Source organism: Dermacentor variabilis, chromosome 1 (assembly GCF_050947875.1).
Source record: "Dermacentor variabilis isolate Ectoservices chromosome 1, ASM5094787v1, whole genome shotgun sequence".
Taxonomy (NCBI): domain Eukaryota; kingdom Metazoa; phylum Arthropoda; class Arachnida; order Ixodida; family Ixodidae; genus Dermacentor; species Dermacentor variabilis.
Window position 1 is genome coordinate 193,105,060 of NC_134568.1, and position 22,227 is coordinate 193,127,286.

A 22,227-nucleotide genomic window follows, 5' to 3' on the forward strand; every position below is an offset into this window, starting at 1 on the left:
ACTCTGCTGGCTAGAGCGCGCTCGAGCGCCTTAACTTAACGCACCCATTGGTTCATGAAATTCGTTGCCTTACTGTTGAGCCGTTGCTCAGATGTGACGTATTATAGATAATATTACTTTTTTTTCCCGAAAACTGCAGACATTGCGACTCCGCCAGTTTGAACTTGCGAGTGGCACTGCACGCACTACGCGGTGAAAAAGGGAAAAAAAAAAAGAACAAGAGAGAGAGAGAGAGAGAGAAAGAAAGAAAGAAGGAACACTAAACAAGAGCGTGCTCTCGTGCGCTGCTTGCATGGCGATGTTCGGTTTCCCTTGTGTGCAGCTAGGCTGAGAGCCTGCTCGTTTGTAGGCCTTATTTTCAGTGATGCTCATTCTGTGCAGAGATGTCTTGATCGCCGTGTGTCGCAGGTAACGTGCCTGAAACTCATGTTCAGCATGGAACAGGAGTTTCAAGAAATAGATTCTAAGAACTCTTGGAATTCAGTCTACCAGGTAAGTTTACCGCCGAGGTAGTAACCCGTTGTCGTAATTTGTTCTTGTCGCCGTTGTGTTGTAGCGCGAGTTCTCCTTTTCGGAAGGACACCGTTCATTTCATAAGTAACAATTTATAGGAGCTGTTTTGCAAATTGGAAAGTCTTTTTCTCAAGCGTTGGATTGAATTTGGAAGAGTCGTTAGGCCTACAGATTAACAATGTAACGCTTGTAACCCACGCACGTAAGAAGCAAGGACTGCTGGTGACGTTAAAAAGTGCTGGCTTACGTCCCTTGCTTGCAGACTTTTTTTTTCTTGTTGGAACCATAACTCTGATTTATGGGCAGCAGGGCAAAAGTTGCACTTGCTTGAGAAAACTGGGAAACCGAGAGTCTGTACGCAACTGGCTCGGGATTGAGTGGTCGCGACGCCAGTCGTGTTTCTGGCTCCGTTGCTTCCCAGTTTGTAGGTCGATGTTTTCAGCGTTTCCGGCTCTGTTTTGCCGCCTGTGCCACATATTTTCTTTGATGTTGCAGAAGATCAGGCACAAGTCCAACAACTATGACTACACGTGTAAAGATGCAAGACGAATGGATAACAAGAGCTTAAATCGGTACCGAGACGTAAATCCATGTGAGTAAGATGGCTCACCACATATAGCCACTTGGAATTTGAAACTTGAAACATTATTTTGATACTGAGCATTGAAACTTGACGGCTGTGGATTCTCGGAGATTGTTAATTTCACCAGTGACTTCTGCTCAAATATTAGAATTGTAAAGAAAAGCGTGTTTCTCGGAAACAAACTAAGCGGCAGACAGACAGACGGAGGGATGAGACTTGGCTTATCAAGCATTCACGCTATGTCCAGAGCGAGAACCATCGTCTAAAGCGCATAATCTGGCGCCAGTGCGTAAATGCAGTATTTTCTGTGTTGCATGTGATACACATGTTTGGGAAATACATCTGCATTAGCTACCTTGCTCGCAGTGCGAAAGCTACAAGGTATCGCATGCTTGGTATACCCAATATGCTTTTGAGGAAGGAACCTTTCATGAACCAAGCAATGACTTGGTGTCAACAAATGACCTCTGGTGGCATGGCCAAACAATGGATAGCGGCATTTGTTTTTTATATTCATTCTTCATGTGAATAGGACTACCAAAGGGTGAAAAGTTTGGGGAAAGTACAAAGTGAAATATAGGGGGTGTGTGTGACGAGATATGCAGTGACAGCATCCTTGCATTTTGCATGTTCTACACGAGATAAGTCATTGCTTTTTTGCGTATAGTTGGAGAAATTGATAGTTTGAGGACATCCTATTTGGTAGCGTAGTAAAGATACCGATCTAAAATGTGATGTTAATATATATTATACGCTTTGGCTTTCGTATGGAAGTTGAAAAATTGAATAGGTAACACCTTGTTGTTCAGCACCCTCTTTCTTTTAAAAGTTTTAACATGATTGCATCACAAACAGCTTCTTGCTAATGAATGGTGACAAGGCACAGTTCGTAACTGAATATACCAAATCAGTCCCGCAGAAGCTTGCAAGAAAAGGAAAATTGGTGAAGGGAAAAATGTTCATAAGTGATGTGACTCGGTACACTTTATAAAAAGAAACACTCACTTTTCATAATAGAGCTCATAACTTAGACAATGCAATGCTTCGTGCATGCATAACATGACTTTTTACACGCTTTAAAAGCTGAGGTGTGTTAATGATATGCAAGAAGGCTAAATATAAATTCTGTGATGTTTTCTAGTTTTTGTACACTGATGTTGCATGGAACTTCTGATCGCATTGTGAAAACTGTAGTGGTAAGTGCCAATTACATCACCACTGGCTATCTGGCTGGCTTTGTTGCCTGTGTTTTCTTGCTTTGGGCCTGTGTACCAGATGAATGTTCTCTTCCTTTATGTCCATGTTACACAGGCATTTTTGAATGTGGTAAAACTGATGCGATGGTAAAACTCAATCCAGATTGAGTGTTCCCGCACCATCAGTTTCACACATGCTTGACTTTAATTCGTCTCATACAAATCTTTTTTTTTTATTTTCAATCATGATATGGATTCTTGAGCATAGTCAAAGGTTGCCATTAGAATACACGAGCCTAGTGAGTTTAGAAGTTGTAGAACACATAATCACAAGAAAAAAAACCATTAAAGGGCCCCTGAAACGGTTCGGACAAATCTTGTAGACGCATAGGGTACAGCTTAAGGAGAGCATTCGCACCGCAATTTAAGTGAAGCGTTACGTATTAATGCAGCTACAAGCGATTACATGTTACCCTCCTCCCTAGCCATGCTTTTCCTCCTCAACTCGTTCGCCGAGCGATCGGGGCTAAGCTCCGCCTTCACTGGTTCCGCGTCACGATGCGACGTCACATCGTCCACTTCCGGTTGTTTTGGAGCCCGCCCCCGCCCGCGAGAAACCTCTCCGCTAGCCGCTTGGCCGTTGACCCCAAGCGAGAGCTATCGAAGCAGCGTGCATTGCGAGCATTCTGTCGTAGCGCCGAACGTGTCTGCTTTTCCGGAAATCACACACTACCAGAAGATTTCACGGTGGAGGCATAAACTAAAGCTGATGAAGTAACTTTAGCGTAGACGTACGTGAGCTGCCTGATTGGTCTCCACGGTCCAGCCACCCATTGGCGCAGAGCTTAACCAGCCAAAGAAAGAGCTAATATTGCTCGAACCAAGTGTAAAACATTTCAAACATTTACAAAAACAGCGTGTTAATGATTACACTCCTGCAAAAAATTTACACCAGCAGCAAAGAAGAATACATTTTGTTACTGCTACTGTGTGTGGTTGAGCTCTATGCCACCAGGTGGCTGCACCGTGCAGACCATTCACATTTGCGCTTCTATTCATCCCCTGAAACGACACGCAAGCGGACATGGCCAGGCCCTGTTCCCTTGCGCTTGCGTTTACCCTAATACCGGACTCGCGAAACGCTATTGCGTTAGTAATCTTCCGGTGTAAAGTGACGGCCGCAATTGCACAAATCTTGGCAACAATCGGATAGTGGCAGTCCGATACGCTGCAGCCAGTCCGCTCGTCTACTGGCTTGCAGAGGGACACGATGTCGTAGCTTGACATATTGCCAGTTGCTACGTTTGCAGACCATAACGCAACAAAGTCGAATCATAGCGCTCGCGAAACGACAAACCAACACTGACAGTTGAGCTCTCGTCAAAGACGGAGCACGTTGTAACACAAGCAGACGACACTTGCTGTGTGCCGGAAGTGCTTAAGAGGAAGCTTTAGCTCGGGCCCAACTCCGACGCGGCCTATTCAAATACATGTAAAACGCAAAAACGTTTTTATGAGATAACCCCTGGACCGATTTTGTTGAAATTTGTTGCATTTTAAAGAGAAAGTTAAATTCTAGTGACTGTTGGAAGCGGAATTTCGATTTAGGGCTTGAATTTTCTTTAAACGATTTTCAAATATTTGACCGTTTGAAAAAAATAGAAGCGCAACGTTTACAAATTCATAGCTCTGCATCAAGAGATGATATCATGGTTCTGTAAACGGCATCCATTAGATCATTCAAAGCGGACAAATTCAATATGTCATTTTACATCTTACGTGAATTTGTTACGTTGGTTACAAGGGTTTTGCAAAAGTTATATTTCCCTATTATTAAATTTTTTTATATTTCAATTGTAACATATTAATTTTGTCCGCTTTAGATCTACTATTAGATACAATTCACAGAAGTGTATTATCATTTTTCTTTCTTGAGTTACAGAGTTGTAAACTTGATAGTTTCGTTTTCTGAAAATTTTCGATTTTCGCCAATTTTTAATAAAAGATTGACGACGTAACTCGAAAATTCGAAACCAACAGTCACTAGATTTTAAGTTTGTCCTTTAAATGCAACAAACCTCGTCAAATTTGGTGCAGTGGTTGCCGAGAAAAACGAATTCTCCTTTTACATGTATTTAGATAGGAGCACCCGAGCTAAAGCTTCCTCTTAAGTGTACGGAAGAATTGTTCATGTGCATTCTCTTTATGTTACTTTCTTTTTATAAAAACAAATTAACTAACATTCCAACTATTACGAACATCATTTCTTTACCATAAAGTTGGAAAAATTATCGATCACGTGCCCTGGTCAGCCAATCCGATAGCTCGCCCCACTGACGTCATATGGGTAATTTCGGTCATATGGGTAGGGGCGGCTTAAAATTCCACTGAGCAGTGTGCTGCGATTGGCAGCGATGTGCATTTTTAAAACCTTATAATAATTTACACGCTTTACATGGAGCACTTAGATGTGTCAATTAATGATCAGAATGACCTTCTCTAACGACTCAGTACGTTTGTAGAAAATCGTCAAAATCGTTTCAGGGTCCCTTTAAGTAATATTTCGCATAAAAATTTTGTACTCTGCTTAATGCATGCATTTGGAAATTCATATTTGTACTTAGTCGCATCAATAGGATTAGCAGAATGAACTCTGTTCTCTGCCAACAATTAATGTATAAAATAGCTTTTCCCTGCTAAAGATGTCCTTCTACATTGATTTGGCTGTATCAGGCAGGTTTAATACCCCTCTCACACGGCAAATCTAATATCATTTCCAACATATGACATTTGTTGCGAATAATGTCATTATCACAGCGCGCTGTCACACGGCAAAAAACTAATGAAATTTGAAAATGATGACAATGACGATAGTAAAAAAAAACACACACAAAAATAGCCTCAAACCCACTTTTGTTCACTGGCCAATGATATGACATACATGATATCAGTGCAGTTATAATTTGTAAAGCCCAGCCACTATCAAAGCCTAGCTTGGTCTACTTTGCGGGGCCACACTGAAAGACATTTACATAATCGATACTTGTGAAATACTTTAGAAATCTAAAGGTTTAAGGGAAGCTTATTATTAGAATTGGTACAGCCTGCTGGGACATATTATGGGGGTGCTGCAGAAGTCTCTCTACTGAGTGTCATTGAGCACTGACGCAAAACAAGCAAGGTAAATCAGAATGGGTACAGCCTGGTCTGGCTAGCCAAAGTTGAGCATTGGGTGCTGCATTACCAAAATTTTCCTGCACATTAGAAACAAAGAATGAAAACTCGGAGGCTGTGAGTGTCGATCCTGGTTGTCTATGCTAGCCAGGCAATATGCCATTAAACATGTTCTTATGGTATGCTGCAAGAGGTGCCCTCCATCATCACTTTGGATGCACCTCTGCGCCTGCCACCTGTGAAGAGAGATCCAGTATTGGCATGCAGAAACTTTAACTTGCATTTAGGCGTACAATATTGCTGTATTTTTTTTCCTATTCATTCTTTTCAGAAACCACTAGGTGACGTTCTTGACATCAAACAAAACTGCTTTGATGAAGGGCTATGGTAGCATTTTACATTTTGTTCTTTTTGTTCTCCCCTTCTCCCTTCTTTGCACCCTTGAATTTTCAAATTACCCGAGATGATCAAGACTGATTCAAAAAGAAATTGGGCTGAATCAATGCTTATGCTTTTTGTAGATGACCACAGCAGAGTCATCTTAAAACGAGGGGACAAGGATTATATTAATGCCAGTCTGGTTAAAGTGAAGGCAGCTAATCGCACCTACATTTTAACTCAGGTGAGTTTATTGTCTTCCCATATGTTGAACGTTTAGAAAACTTATGTGTAGCCGTTCTGAAGAAGTTGGAACAATAATATTTTGCTTTTAAGTGTATTGTGTGTATTGTAGGACTGGCCTATTTACTTCCTGTGCCTTATTTTTTTACTTGTTTTCTAACACAGTGTTCAGAAACAGTGTTGTTGCAGTTGAACAATTAGCCCATGAACAGATACTACTATATAATTCTGAGGCTGTTACAGTACCTTGTGTAAGGCTGTTCAGTATTCAATAAATTTGCCAAGGCTGAATAATATAATTCTTACTTACATTTTGTCACAATATCACTGTTGTCATTTTCATCATGTTTTGTACCAGGCTGAATAAATTCAACATGCTACAGCAACTGTGTAAAAGCTGTCAGAGCCAGCCAGTTGTGTGGAAACATTGTGACACCACTGCACACGCGTTGAAAGAAACTGAAGTCTTTATATTGAAACGTGTCAGAACGATCAAACTTGGGGTATGTTGTCTTTAGGAGTTATTGACATAAAAGGGACGTGGCAACTTTAATTATATATGTCAGTAAAATATTTTTGCTTCACAAAAATTAAGATCTGACTTTGTGGCACGTAGGCATACAGAAATGTATGTAAAACTAAGGCAATGGTTATTTTATAGCTAATATAGCTGAAGGAAGTAGTGCGTTTTGTTTTATTTTATCAGTTTAACTTTGTTTCATATATAACGGGCAATGCTACTCCTTTTGCAGCTCGCATTCGCGATAAAAAAAAATTGTGCGTCACAGGTGGAAGAGAAATGTAGGTATGGTGCGATGTAAGTCAGTGTAATATAGGCCTGTGCTTCTGTATCGCAAACTGTGACATATTTATGACATGGAACTTCATTGCAGATTGGGCATTGGCACCATTTGGTGGTGTAAAATGCCACCACTGTGCCAATACTATGGCCTTCAGGATGGGTGGTGTGGCCAAGGGTTGCACCACATGATCCCAAAGTCAAGTCGATACAAAACATTGACATGAGGATGTGAAGACCATGGTGGGCATAGTATGCCCACCATGCGGTATGAGTGATGAAAAAAAAAAGAAAGGCTTTGAAGGCATGGCAGCTGTGGCATTTGATTACCAATTACTCTTCATAGAAGGTGCAGATTTGTAAAAAGGCACCCTCTTAACATCTTTGATAACAAAAGGTTGGAGGGGCCCATTAAATATTTGGATTGTATCTTGCTTTCTACCTTGTTGCAGGGACCTTTACCGACAACTACTAGCCATTTTTGGCTCATGGTCTGGGAGCAGCAGACCAAGGCCATTTTAATGCTTAATCGTATCATCGAGAAAAACACTGTAAGTAAACTTATTTGTGTGCTCGTCTTTTCCTCTAAGGGGGAAACATGATGTTTAGAATTGGCCATTTGGTCCAAAGTATTTTGTGTATCTAATCCTAAAGCCTTCATTTGTCTTGAGTTGACGTAGTAGGGTGGAATGCATGGTTGATATTTAAAAAGAAATAAAATAAATAAAAAATAAAGGAGTTTTGTATTCGGAAGTGCTGTTTTTGCCTTGAAGTACTACTAGCATGTTCCCCGATGCACTGGTCAAAGGATCGACTACTCTTTTGGATCTTTCACAGTCTGCTAAGAGTGTTATGGAACCCCTACCCGGCCATTTTTCCTGCTGTGTTTCTGGCTTGGGAGTGAACTTGAATTAGAACATTCATACATCCCGTTAACTTGGCAATGTTTTAACGTCCCTGTCGGCGCTTGTACTGCTTTGTGGAGGAAAATGCTTATTTTAAACTTTATCTCTAAAAGCACTGATAATTTGAACTGAAGGCAATCACCGATGGGTACATTATATGTGCAACCTCTCATGGTAAAGGTGCTGACTGACATGCCAAGAATGTATTCTGTCACAAATACAAAGACGTATCACTATGATAAAATGACAAGCAGCAGTTGCAGAGAGCTGAGAAGAGTGCTGTTAGTCGTGGAAGCTGTAAAGTGAGCACATGATATGTGTGCAGTGCAGTTGTAAACAAATGTAAAAAATTGGGTTCTCTTGATGTGGGAAGAATAGAATGTTAGTTTTTGTTGCAAAAATCAGTGTGTACTCTGCATGATAAAAGTTACAAATTGTTCTAATGTGTGACCTACATGAAGCACAATTTTGGGATTTTGGTGTTCTCATTTCAATTTTCCTACTTGGTTTTCTGTTGTACATGGCTCGGGGCACAAACAGAGAGTACTCTTTATTTGATCCTTCTAATTTAACCCATGATAACTTTCATGGCTGCAGGTAAAGTGCCATCAGTACTGGCCAATGAGCCAGGATGAAGAGCTTGTACTCACTGGTGTAGGACTCAAAGTGGCCTTTCTTGGGGAAAAGCCAGCCACCAACTACACTGTCCGAGAACTCATGCTTACTGACCTTGAGGTGAGGATAATCAACCACTTAGCTTTGTATATCTCAGAACTACAGGATCATTGTCCAGCTGGTATTCTCCCTGTACTAACCTTAATGGGCCAAAAGTTACAGAGTTGAAATGTGAAAGGGAGTTTAGGACTACACAATCGGGGATTGAACATAATAGGATTGGCATAACGTTAATAAAAGGCAGAACACTGTGGATTAGCAATAAAGTTGAGTTGGCTGATTTTTTAGTTAGGCAATTTACGCACAACATTAGCCTATTAAAGTAGCCAAATGGTGCCCAGAAAAGTGAAACACTCTTATGGGAGGCAGAAGGTTAGATGGGTGGACTAGGTAAGGAAATCTTCAAGCATAAAATGGGCTAAGTTGATGCAGGGCAGGTGTACATGGACTTTTCAAAGTGAGGCCTTTGTTCTGTAGTGTGATTTATGTAGGTTGCTGTTGATGATGCTTATAGTTTCTGGGTTCCATATTTCAGAGACCCCCCCCCCTTTTTTTTTCTAATGGCAGTAATCTGTTCTGGTTGGATTCTGGCAACATTAAGGAATTGTTATAACATAGTAGCTAAATTGGTTTATTGATTTGAGCTAGGGAATATTTATGTGCAACAGTTCTGTGGTGATACTACGAGAAGCTCAATAAAATTTCAGGTTTTTAGAGTGACACAGAATAAGTGGGTAGCACCACAAATAACCATAAAAATATCAAATGCTTTAAGACAGTGGATGTTGAATCATTTAACTATGTATTTAATACAGTTGCCTTTTGATCACATAATATGTATATGCGAACAAAGCAAGCCTGAAGATTGTTTTAGAAATATCTGGGTAATTTCAATGATTGGAGCCGCATTTCATGGTTAGCATTGTGAATATTTGTTTGGGTTTCTTTAGAGTGTCAGTGACAATTCCCACAGTGATTAAATTGTGCCTTCACGGCATTTGCGGCAAGTCAACCCCAGATAGTCAAAATTGATACTTGCCAGTCCTCCCGAATTATTTCTAAAGTTCACGAATATGCGCTTGTTTTATGACTTTACGAAGGTTGCATCAAGTTTTATGAAAAATAAATTGTCTGAAAAGGATTTGCTTGTTGGTCCCCTAACTTTCAGTTGGAAGTTTTTTGATGGTGAAAGGATGCCAGAGAGGTTCTTACTTCGAGCAAGTTCCTGAAGCAGATGAAATCTACCACAGTAGATTTGCTGGTTGTCACTGTGATCTAAAAACAATAACGACATTTACTGAATGCGACATATATCAACTTTCAAGTTTATCATATCTCATCTGAACGGGGTAATTCGCTAAGAAGGTGTGTGACATTAAGTGCGCCAAAGAGGCATAGTTTGAGGTGGAGAATGCATATTTCGACGCATGTAAACAGAAGCCTATCATATCGGGAATTATGGGAAAGCATTCGCTTCGGGACGTCAACCAGCCGAACAACTGGAGGCAGCTGTTGCTGGACCATGGGACATCAAAACGAAAATGGCAGCTTACAAAGCAGGCCGCATGTGATTTTTTTTCCACTCGTGAATATGTTGTGCATGTTGAAACAGTATCGTCTTTGTCATTAGTAAATTAAATTAACGTCAGTGAGTTACTTGATTTGCATCATTAATGTAGCCAAGTCCGCTTGAGGTAATAGTGGCCGAGATGGCTGTGCTTGGCTACCACTGGATATGGCAACCACCACAGTAGGGACCTTGCAACTGCTGCGGACACGCTGGGGAAAGGTTATTATTTATTTATTTACTTATTTATTTATTTCAAAGTACCTTACAGGCCCCAAGGGGAGTGTTGAGTGATATTCTCATACATTACAGTATGTTACTGCCAAATAACCACTGTGTAAATTTGTCTAATGGACAATTGGAGCAGAAACACTGGGTGTCTCCGGCGAAATGTAAAGAAACCCACTCTCATGAAAAAAAAAAAGGAAAAAAAAAGTGCGGGTCTGGCAAAGCGGCTGCATGGGATGAAAGTGGATGTGGAAAAGTGGCTAGTTTTCTTTTTTGTCAAATTGGCCTTCATCAGGCTATCTGACGAAGGCGTACGTGGGGGGGTGCTTGGCTGGCAAAATGGCTAGCGCCCCCCAATGGTGACAATGCATGCCGGGGCAGAAGTGAGTGTGGCGAAGCGGCTTTTTTTTTCTCCCGATTTCTCATTTTTTACACCCAGTAGCCGTATTTTATATTTATAACCTATAACTTGGTGCAGGAGCATTGTAACAAGTGGTTTATTTTATCATAGAACACATACAAAAGTTCATGGTACATCAGCTGCTCATTGTTATATCTGATATACGTACAGTTGACTCCCGATAATTCGAAGCCGCTTAATTGGAATTTTCGGTTAATTAGAAGTGAAGTGCTGGTCCCATCAGTTTTGCATGTAATCCTATAGAAGAAATCGCTCGATAATTTGAAGTCCTCATCCAGTAATATTGTTTAATTGGAAGTTAATTTTCAGCCGGGATCCTCGAGGTGACCGTCATTCTTTGGTAGAATGTGCAATTTTTCAAGTGTTGCAACAGTTCCGTGCTCCGCGTTGGTGTCATCGCCACCGCAGCCGCCCGCAACGCCATCCTTCTTGGAGCGGCGCGATTATTCATTGCTACGGCTGCCGTGGCCTCCGCGATCAACTCCGGCGGGAGGCGAAGCGGCTCCCGCCGGAGCTGATCACAGAGGCCACGCGGGTGCCATAGGTGCACGCAGCGCTGCATACTGGCAGTGGCGAGATTGTGCGAGATTAGTCTTGCAGCGTGCGCAGCGTATGTCGAGCGCCTTTGTGCGGGAAGCTCGTAGGCTAGGTTGTTCCACGAGTGATTCGGAATTGACTGTACCTAGTCGCGCAGTTTATAGCCATGGCAAACCGTGGCTCTTATCGCACGCTCGACCTGGCAACAAAAGTCGAGGTTTTGAAGGAAGTTGAGAAGGGAGGTGCCGCCAAACAAGACATAGCGCGGAAGTACGGGATCAAGCCGAACACGCTCTATAACTACATCAAGAACAAGCGCACAATAATGGATGCATTTGAGAACGACAAGTTCAAGACTTCTCGGAAGCGAATGCGCACCGGCGCTTACCCAGAGTTGGAGAAGGCTCTGCTGGTTTGGATTAGGGAGGCCAGGAGCAACAAACTTCCTCTCAGCGGAGACATCGTTGCGATGAAAGCCCGAACGCTTGCAGCAATGTTGGGGATCGATGACTTCGTTTCGTCAGATGGATGGCTGACGCGCTTTAAAGATCGCCATGACCTGGTTTTCAAGAGCGTGTGTGGTGAAAAGGCGTCCGTTAACCAGGAAACATGCGCCACGTGGAAGGACGGAAAGCTGCGTGAATATCTCGCCGAATACAGACCGGAAGACATCGTCAATGCAGATGAGACTGCACTCTTCTATCGGCTTCTACCAGAGAAGACCCTGACATTCAAGGACGACGACTGTGCTGGGGGCAAACGCAGCAAGGAGAGAGTGTCGGTGCTGATCGCGGTAAACATGACTGGCACGGAACGATGTCGGTTACTTGTGATCGGGAAAGCCGCGAAGCCGAGATGTTTTAAAGGCGTGAAGACGCTGCCTGTGGACTATGAGGCGAACAAAAAAGCGTGGATGACGGCCGAAATCTTCAAGAGCTGGATAAGCAAATTGGACCGCAAATTTGCTGCTTCGAACCGCAAGGTGTTGTTCCTTGTCGATCACTGCAGTGCTCACGTGAATGTGCCAGCCTTGATTGCAATACGCCTCGCATTTTTGCCTGCAAACACAACGGCTGTTTTGCAGCCAATGGACCAAGGCATCATCAAGAATGTTAGTCCTGTACAGGCGGCACCTCCTCGAGCGCATGATTTTGTGTATGGATAGCTCCACAAAGTACGAAGTGAGCCTGCTTAGTGCCATCCACATGTTGGCACGAGCATGGGATCGTGTGAAGCAAGAAACAATCGCAAACTGCTTCAGGGCTTGCGGTTTTGTGGCAGCTTCTTCGGAGGATGCCTCTGAAATTTCAGCGGAGGAAGCGTCAACAAGCGAGCTTAACGGCACTGATTTTGGTGATGCTCTCGGGGACGTCAATTTTGAAGATTACGTCGCCGTAGACAAGGCGGTCGAAACGTGCGGTGCGCTGACGGATAGCGAAATTGTAGAGATTATTCGACCCCAGGAAGCGACCCAGGAAAGCGACGATGACGTTGAAGGCGAGCCGCAACCTAAGGCTGCCGATGTAGCTGCGGGCCTTGCTCTCGCGGAGCGCTTCTTTGCCGCTGAAGGTAACGCGGAAGAAGCGTTCCGCCACATCTACAGCCTGCAGAACTTGCTTTCAGCAGCACGATTCGTCAAGAAGAAGCAAAGCAAGATGACTGACTATTTTTCTTAGAGAAAATACTTGATTTCGCCACAAATAAAGTGCTGTTTTTTGTGTTTTGTGCTTAATTGGAAGTTCGTTTAATTCGAAGTTTTTTGCGGTCCCCGTGAACTTCGTATTAACGGGAGTCGACTGTATTGTTAAAACTTGTTTCGTTATAAATAGGGTAGACTGTATGTATATGTAAAGTTCCACCATTTCACAACATACCAGAGCCCTTATTTTGGATATAATGGACCTTTTATGGTCTATTGTAACAAGCGTCGTTTGTAAAACGTACTAGTTTCAGTCTTTCTTCTCAGGATAAGCATGTGTCATGACGCCACAATGCAAATGATGATTATGAGGGAGCTGAATACTATTGTGATGTTATAGAACTCTCTCTGGCTTGCTCGGTCATCTGCCATGCTGCTAGACATTGCACTCGGCGTTTAATCAATGAAAAGGTTACTTTACTACACTTGCGACAGCACAATTTCAGTTGCATTATATATTTTAAACCATTTAGAACAGGGAACGGGAATTTGGGAATGAGCATGTTGTTTTTGTCATTCCAGAGTGGGCAGAAGCGTGTGGTACTGCACCTACACTATACGACGTGGCCTGATTTTGGGGTGCCCGAGTCTCCAGCAGCGTTCTTGGCCTTTCTGCAAGCTGTGCGAGAGTCTGGCGCATTGGATGTTGATGTAGGGCCACCTGTGGTGCATTGCAGTGCAGGCATTGGCCGCTCGGGGACCTTTTGCCTAGTGGACTCTTGTCTTGTACTGGTGAGCGCTTAAATAAGTTTTGTGCATCATGTTATAGCGACGCCAGTTAAAAGCTCAAAACTGGGTTTGCTGTGTTTATCCAACTGACTGCCCTACCTCTTACACCATTGTCATCATTATCCACAATGACGTCAACACCCATAGCCCTTGAAATCAGTGCTTTGTACAGTCGCCGACTGATAAATTGGACACCGATAATCCAGACATGCTCGGTAATTCGGACAGCTTCACGGCACCGCCAATGGCCGCATTGACTTAAGGTGTAAAGATGACCGATATTTTGGACAGCCGCCAGCTCAACATTCAATTATCCGGACTCCGTCCGTGGCTGTAGCGCACGCCAACTCTTCCACCGTTATCTTGTCTGGCAGCCTTGAGGATACGTCAACTATGGTCTCGGAGATTAACTCTAGATGGTAATCTCTGAGGCCTTGTCTTGGTCGCTGCTCCACGCCTCTGAGATTTAACCGCAACTTGGCAATCTTGGAGGCTTTCCCTAAATTGTGAGGTCGCATCAATATCGTGATCATCACATCCTTTTCCGGCGCATAGCCCGCTATCGCCATTCTGTGTGTTGAGTTTGCCTTGTGGACAGTGTTCTGCCATGCTGTGCTTCCTTCTTTAGTTTGCGTTCCGGACAGCGCTCTGCTGGCTCTAAGAAGTCTTTCGCATGAAGTTATAGATTGGCCGCATCAAATGGCACCAACAGTGCCCTCGCAGTCCAACTCCAAATCAGTCTTGAGTCGCAGTCCAAATGAGCTAGACTCTGCAACTGAAGAGGCTGAACTGCTGCCTAGCACAACAAGCTCAAATGTGGATATCATTGATGACATGCTAGGCTGTGGTGTGCTGATTCCTGCCGTCGTTAGGTTTGAAGGCTGCAGACATCAACAGTACGGTTTTGTTGTGTGCCGAACTGAACGACGACAAGATAATTGAGCAAGTTCTCTCACTGTCAAACAGCGACTCAGATGATTATGTGCCATGTACTCCGGAGCCTTCCACATGCGGATCTGACTCAAGCCTTTGCAGTCCTCGCATCGGCGTACAGTGAAACTCAAAACTGGCATAAATACAGGCGGACTTGTTTGCACGTAAGCGAAAGTGCGTGCAGCAATGCATCAACCACTTGTTCCGTGCACAGGGTTCTTAAAGGGGGACGCTGCTTTTGCATCGCGAAAAATGGCCAAAAAAATTGAATTTTTGAAGATCACATTTTCAATTTTTATTACTCTTTTTCTATCTGATTCCGAAATATCATCACTGTAAACCACGTAAAAGAGCTTGAAAAAATTTGTTTTATCTGCCAAGGCGGCAAAGAATTTCGCGGAAATAAAGAAAAAACAGCATTTTTCAAGCCTCAGTGTCTCCGGAACGGCACAACCGAGCGCCACCATCTTGGTCTCGTTTGAAAGCGCATTTCTCAGTCTTCAAATTTGCCACTTCAGCTACCTCCTCCATACAGAAACAAGCATACAAAAAGCAAATGATTGAAGGTCGTGCTGGAGTCTGCGATTGGCCGCGCCTGTCACGTGACACCAGGTCATTGGTCTGGCGCACGCGTCGTCTGCTTGGCTCCTTGCACCTTGCGAGTATGGAAGTCTCCACTCGCCGTAATCTCGACGTGTCAAAACGGGCGCTACGCGGACATCGCAGTAGCGTGGCCGATCCCTAAGTTTGTGGACGTCTCAGACCCGTGGCTAAGTATACCGAGCATGGGCGACGCGGACATCGCGACCAAGATTGGCACACGGAATCAGGGTACACGGCTAAGCTTTTCAGCACTTGGTGTTTCAGAATTCGTGATCAAGCACATTGCACACGCAATCCTCGGACCCGCCGCTAAGCATTTCGCACATAGGAGTCTCCAACTCGGCGATCAACCACATAGCACGCAGATATCTTGGACCCTCGCCTAAACATTTTGTGCATTGGCGCCTCCGACTGCACGACTACGTACATCGAGCGTTGACTCCTCGAGCCCGCAACTATGCATTTCGCGCATCGGCACCTCGGACTGTGCGGCTAGGTACTTTGTGGTTCGGCACCTCGGACTGCGTGACTAAGCACATCGAATGTCGACTCCTCCAGCCCGCGGCTAATAATTTCGTGCGTCGGCACCTCGGACTGCACGACTAAGCACATCAAGCGTCGACTTCTCGAGCCCGTGACTTGGCATTTCGCGCATAGGCACCTCGGACTGCGCATCTAGGCAATTTTCGTGTCGGCACCTTAGAGACCCATAGACCATAGACCTTAGACCCCATGGAGTTTCATACAATAATTACTAGAGGGAACTCTGGCGCTAGTGTCTATGGGAGCTACAATGGGAGCAGTTGTGCCAGCATGGTAATTATGGGAACTACATGGATTTGCCTAAACTTCGTCCTTTTGGCTGCAAATGGCTTTGTGATTTTGTCATATCATCATTTTCAACAATGTACTGCGTAATAAATAATTATATAAACATCATTAAAATTGTTCGACGGCAGGATTCGAACACAGGAACTCTAGCACAGAAGCCTGATATTGAAGCCATTAAGCCACGAACGCATGTATCGACAAGCGAATGAAACACCCTTGTGAATTTATTCCGGGCATGCCAGTGCCTTGAGATGCTTGGCGCGTTTCGATTTGGCCACCTGGACAAGCTCAATTGTTGCAATTAATAGCAATTGTGCATGTTCGCAGCGTCTTCTGCACTTCGAAGAGTATAGATTACGCTGAAATTTACAATAAGATTTATATAGCGTAATATACAAAGCCACAAGAACATCTGAATCCACAAGCACGAAGATCAGACAAATCCATGTCCTTCCCGTCATTCCCATGGAGGTACAGCGACTGCAGCGCCAGAGTTCCCCCTAGTAATTATTGTAGGAAACTCTATGGCGGACCCTACACGAGGGCGGGCCTTACATAATTAACAGGGGACATGGCAATGAAAACTTTTTTTTTATTTGTTGGAATAAATTGGTGAAATTTGGCATGCAGGTATGATTTGTTATGCTGATATCATAACTGAAATTAGTTTTGAGCTATCTATTATAGTTTCCGAGTTACAGCAATTGACAGCCTCTAATGATCATCCCCAAATTAATTAATTACACATAAGTTTGCCAAGATTTTCACATCCGCATGTTCACAAAGGCCCATTCTGTGCAATAAAGCTATTGGTTTATTTTTTATACGCCAAAATGAGTGTAAAATATTTTTCTTAGCTCTCCTATACATATTGTCTTACTAATGACTTATAAGGTGCAGTTAAAAATGTACTGTTTTATAGCACTCATCAATGTTTCAGGATCGAAGTGCAAAAGACAGAATGATTTTGTCTTCATTCATTGTGAAATGGCACTGGGATGACTGAAAGCAACTGCACAAAAAATGAAAACTGAGAAAACAAAATTCGAAGTTTCATTTGTTGTAAACATTTAAATCTTTATTTTGAGCACCTAAAACCTGCCTGGAATGTGGTCCTTTGCCTGTGGGGACACATTTTCTTCACATTTTGATGTAGTTTGTTGCGTTCTTTCAGCAGTTTCGTGCACCTTAGTTGCCTTTTTGGGCACTGCGTGCATCTATCTGTCGTGCAGAGGCAGGTGACAGCGCATTCAACACGTCCGCTCTTGTCTCTCGTTGCGCAACCTCTTTATTAGTGGAGTTGGAGCTGGAATTCACAGTTGAATATTTGACACGAAAACTTCTGCTCCGCCGATGTTGCGTTGCTGTCACGACCACGCACGCACATAACATCACCATTGCTCGTGGTTGCCCCTTCACTGTCGCTCGCGGTCGCGCCTTCACCGTCGCTCGCGGACGTGCCTTCACCATCGCTGTCGGTCGCGCCCTCACCATCGCTCGCGGATAGGCCTTCACCATCGCTAGCGGACGTAACATACCATCGCTCACGGACGTGCATTTACCGGCGCTCGCGGTCGCGCCTTCATCATTGCTTGCGGTCATGTAGGTGTTCTGTGATCGCGTTAGCACCGCATGTGGGCGCGCTTTCCCAGTCAACCACGTGCGCCGGTCGTGCCTCGTCAACAAGCTCGGCGGCATCCGCTTCTATGAGTAGTTTTCTCCATCTTTTCCTTGCCTTTCGTGGTCTTCCGTACACGTTGGTCATTCGGAACGTCATTCCTTTGGGGCTCATCACAGAAAAGGTGCGTAAACTGATCGGAACGCGCAGCTCGCTGCTGCGCAAATGCGCGCAAGGGAGGTTTGTCAGCTATTCAAATCTACAACAGCCAATAGGAGTGCACCCTGTACCCCACGCAGCTGCTACGCCCAATCGCAATGTCGGGTTTGCCATTTTTTTGCTTGCGTTTGCTGGTTTATTTTTTAGTGGAGAAAATGCGTCGCTCCGGCTATCTTTAGCTCCGATCTCTCCTCTTTACGATGATACAGTTGAACCTCGCTACAACGAAACTGACGGGGCGCGCGAAAAATTTCGTTAAAGCGAAATTTCGTTGAGGCGAAAACAGGCCAAAAACACTGTCAGGTTGGACCACATAGTCCCAAAACATCATTTATTTCCAAAGAAGTCGGTCAGCTTCTTCTGCTTTTTTTTTGCCACGAGTGCAGTGGCGCGGCTTTCGCACTCGGTGAACAGTTGCATCGCGACGTCGTCATCGTGAGCACCGAAAAATCTGCGGATCACATCAAAAGCATCCATCACTTTTATTGCAGGTGGTGGCGCTAAGTCCTCCGCGTCGCTGTCATCATCCGATGATGCGTCGTTGTGGCGAACGCCCTCAATTATAGCTTCGTCACTCAGCTCCTCGTGAGCTAGCACTTCACTGTCAACAGCGATGTAGTCGCCGATGTGAACATCGGCCGGCACATCTCCGGAGTCCTGAAGGGCTGCCCATGCCGCATTGGCCTCTGTGGAGGGTGGAGCAATTGTACTGCAGCCTTCCTCGTCCGACGTGGAGTTCGCTGCCAGTTGAGCATCGGAGTGAAAGCCGGCGTGCACAAAACAGTTGTAGATGATACTGCCACTGGTTGCCGTCCACGCTGCTGAGACCATCTGTACAGCCATGTACAAATCCACTTCGATTGCCCGACCGGTGTCGATGTTTAACACCAGCCGCTGAATCAGTCGCTGTCGATAAGCGCTTTTAACGCTATTGATGATACCTTGATCCAGCGGCTGGATTAAAGCCGTGCAATTCGGCGGGAAGAATCTTACTTCCACGCTTTGAAGCTGAACGTCTTCAACGTTATGCGCTGAGCAATTGTCGATGAGCAAACAAACCTTACGTTTCTTTGCCGTCATGTCACGGTCGAAAGCGGTTAGCCACTCTTTGAAAACGGCCCGTGTCATCCAAGACTTCTTATTGGCAACATATTTGACGGGCAGGCTCTTGCCACCTTTGAAGCACCGCGGCTTCGCACTTTTGCCTATCACCAGTGGGCAGCGCTTGTCAGACCCGTCCATGTTGCAGCACAGGAGCACAGTCACACGCTTTTTGCTATGCTTCCCTCCGCTGCATGGCTGGCCCTTCATGTGAAGCGTCTTGGAGGGGAGGAGCTCGAAGAAAAGTCCCGTTTCATCGGCATTGTATATGTCTGATGTGGCATATTTCTCCATTAATTCCGGCACAGTAGCTGATGCCCAAGCAGATGCAGCGTCGGCGTCTGATGAGGCCGACTCCCCACACAGCACTTTAGCGACGATTTCATGCCTGGCCTTAAAACGGGTCAGCCACCCTGAGCTGGCTTTGAAATCATTGATGCCCAGCATACAGGCATAGCCAAGTGCCTTTTGCTGCAACATGTTTCCGCTGACCGGCATCTTCTTTGCGCGCACGTCGAGGAACCACGTGTACAGAGCCTTCTCAAGGTCCTCATGAGCCGCTTGCGTCAGCTTTTTCCGCTTCGCGGATGTCCCCGAAGAAAGAGCTTGCGCTATCGCGTCTTTCGACTTCAAGATCGTTGACAGCGTGCTCTGTGAGATGCCGAAGTCCGCTGCAACATCTCCCTTTTTCCTGCCACTGGATGCCGCGCTGATAATCCGTGCCTTCTCTTCAAGCGAGAGGAACTTCCGCTTTCTAGATGAAGTCGCCATGCTCGCATTCATTACAGCGCACTAGCAGCACAAGCACGAGTGAAAAAAACTAGGGCAAACGCGCTGCTGTTGCCAGGCTGCTGCGTCCTTTGGCAACGGATTGGTTGCGGCTCTGAATTGGATTGGAAGAAAACGGGAGCTTGCCCCCGCGCCTTGTCGCAAGGCAGCCAGCCCGATAGTCATCAACACCAAGCTATGGCGGTGATCATGTGCGTTTCAGTGAGTGGATTAGTTTGGTCCAGCGAATGTTTAGCGAAACAAAGCAGCGTGGGCCTATGGAAGTACATAGATGGGCGGCGATATGCTTGTTTTATTGTAAGATATATTTTTAAATCGAGCTTCGCATAGCAAAAATTTCGTTGAAGCGGAAACGCGCCCCAAAAATGGTTCGTTGTGATGAGAAATTTGTTCCATTACTTTGTATAGCGAGCTGACGGGGAATTGGAAATATTTCGTTGAAGCGAAAATTTCGTTGAAGCGACGTTCGTTGTAGCGGGGTTCGACTGTACCAAGATGGCGGTGCTGCGTCAATGGATAGCTAGGCGATCTGCGGTGCGATGGGGCCTTCAGTAGCCGAATTTTTTCGTAATTTTTGATGATAGCACTCTACGAAAGTGCTGTTCTCTTGATTTCTACCACGTATTTTGTTATAATATTTCACCACGAGGTAAATAAAGGTCTGTGGATCGCGAAAAAATAAATAAATCAGAAAATCGAAAATTTTGACAATTTGACCACTTTAATTGCCGCGGCCCCCCTTATATATGGCAAGCCTTGAGGGGTCTCAAACATGTGTCTTGAGACAAAGGAACAACAACATAGTAGCGCAGACAATCACAAGGGCATTTATTGCACCTTTTATACACCGTTCTAGCCAGCCAAATTATTACTGATAGGACATGCCGATTGCTGCGCGACAAAGCAAAGAAATGCGACTCGCCCTGACCAGATAGCGAGCATGTTCGCTCCCATGCTGGGCACCAGTGCCTAGTCGTTCGCATGTACGGTCACACTAATGGTGGCACATTTGAATGATCGTGTTCGTCCATTCTCGTGTCCTGCACCTAAGCTTTTTGCAGGATGGTCCTGCGAATGGCTGGCGAATGCGCGAAATGACCACGCAGCTGGCCGACCCCAAGTCAAAGAGGAACTGGCTATTCCCTTTTGCGCCAGAGTAGCCCCGCCATTAGATGGCATTTGCAGTGCAACACTCATGCCATCTCTCGTACTAGTGTGCAACTACACTGATCGCTGCAGGCCCAGCGCCACGCGGCAAAGCCACACTACAGGAAAACAATATCAGGGGCTGTGTGAAAGTCAGGGTTTTCACAGCCTCAAATATCACATACTTATGTTATGACCAGGAGAGGTCAATCGCTTAAGGGGGGACACTGCTATATAAATCTTCATTTTCCTATATATACTAACCAAACTCGTCGGTCCCATTGATATTTTTGCACTGATTTCGAATATAGACTTAGTTTTGGTGTAGCTCAATTAGTTCTTAAAGTAATTAACATTTAGTTCCCTTTGTTTGTGGCCTCAATTAAAAATAAATGGCACAATAAAAAATTATTTGTGAGGCATGGTTAGATAGCATAAGGAGTAAGGATTGAAGTATAGCAAAGACTTTTTTCATGTCACCATTAATAGATACTTTACAGCCCATTGAATGTAAGCCCACAAAATGTGGCAACCATGTGGCACAGAATGTAGCAAAATAATTAATTTCTGAAATGAAAAGTAAGAAATCTGCTTGCCATCTTTCATAGAGTACACATTAGACTTCATTCTGCAAAAAGAATTTTAGTTCTAACTGTTCTATGTGTTGAGATATCGAGGCCTTAATATTGCATGTAGCCAAAATTTGTGTTTTGAGGAAAATGCAAAAAACAAACGGCACAAAATTTAATGAAAATGAACAAATGTTTTGCACATTTACACATGTACATTCCTAATAACCATCAGGAATGTAGTCTTAATTGCCTGCTGCTGTTTAAATGTCGTCTCTTCAGTGCCCCTTGAACACTGTCAGCCAAGGAATGACTCATTTCTTCATCACTTCTTCGGCTGCACGAATTGCTGCAGTGGTCAATTTTTTTTCACGTAGTTCTGCCACGTCTTGTTGTGGAGACCGTGGTTGGAAATGTTCATCTCCAAAAAAAATATAATTAAGTGCTGTCTACTGGTTCGCAGTGCACTACACAGCATGTGCTGCCAACATATTTACAACGAATGGGTTCACCGTCTGATCGCCACTTACGCGCAGCGAGCTCCACGCGGACGCGATGTGTCCGCAATTGGAACATGAGAGCGTAAGTTGCACAGCGAGGCCGTATTCTCGCTCACCTTTCTTGAACTCAACGTTGCCGCTATCACACGCTGTGCACTCTGCAGACCTCAAAAGCTGGTTTTGCAGATCCAAATTGACGATAGTGTATGCCGTCTCGTCAAGCACACTGTTGACCACGCCGCTGTCTCAGTGAAAACAATCCGATTCCTGC

The 22,227-nt window shown here is 44.5% G+C and overlaps 1 protein-coding gene across 3 annotated transcripts in view; it reads left to right on the forward strand.

Moving 5' to 3' along the window:
• The first annotated feature begins 232 nt into the window (after nucleotides 1–232).
• The window catches only part of LOC142590404 (tyrosine-protein phosphatase non-receptor type 1-like), a 96,516-nt gene continuing 74,521 nt past the window's right edge, over nucleotides 233–22,227 (forward strand). For 2 of the 3 annotated variants that reach the window (XM_075702496.1, XM_075702490.1), the window contains exons 1-6: nucleotides 233–492; nucleotides 1,009–1,105; nucleotides 5,988–6,088; nucleotides 7,339–7,437; nucleotides 8,389–8,526; nucleotides 13,441–13,650. In XM_075702496.1, the coding sequence (XP_075558611.1) occupies nucleotides 427–492; nucleotides 1,009–1,105; nucleotides 5,988–6,088; nucleotides 7,339–7,437; nucleotides 8,389–8,526; nucleotides 13,441–13,650 (711 nt within the window). In that variant the 5' untranslated portion in view covers nucleotides 233–426. The remainder of the gene's footprint in view (nucleotides 493–1,008; nucleotides 1,106–5,987; nucleotides 6,089–7,338; nucleotides 7,438–8,388; nucleotides 8,527–13,440; nucleotides 13,651–22,227) is intronic. The other variant, XM_075702506.1, reaches the window with a different exon arrangement.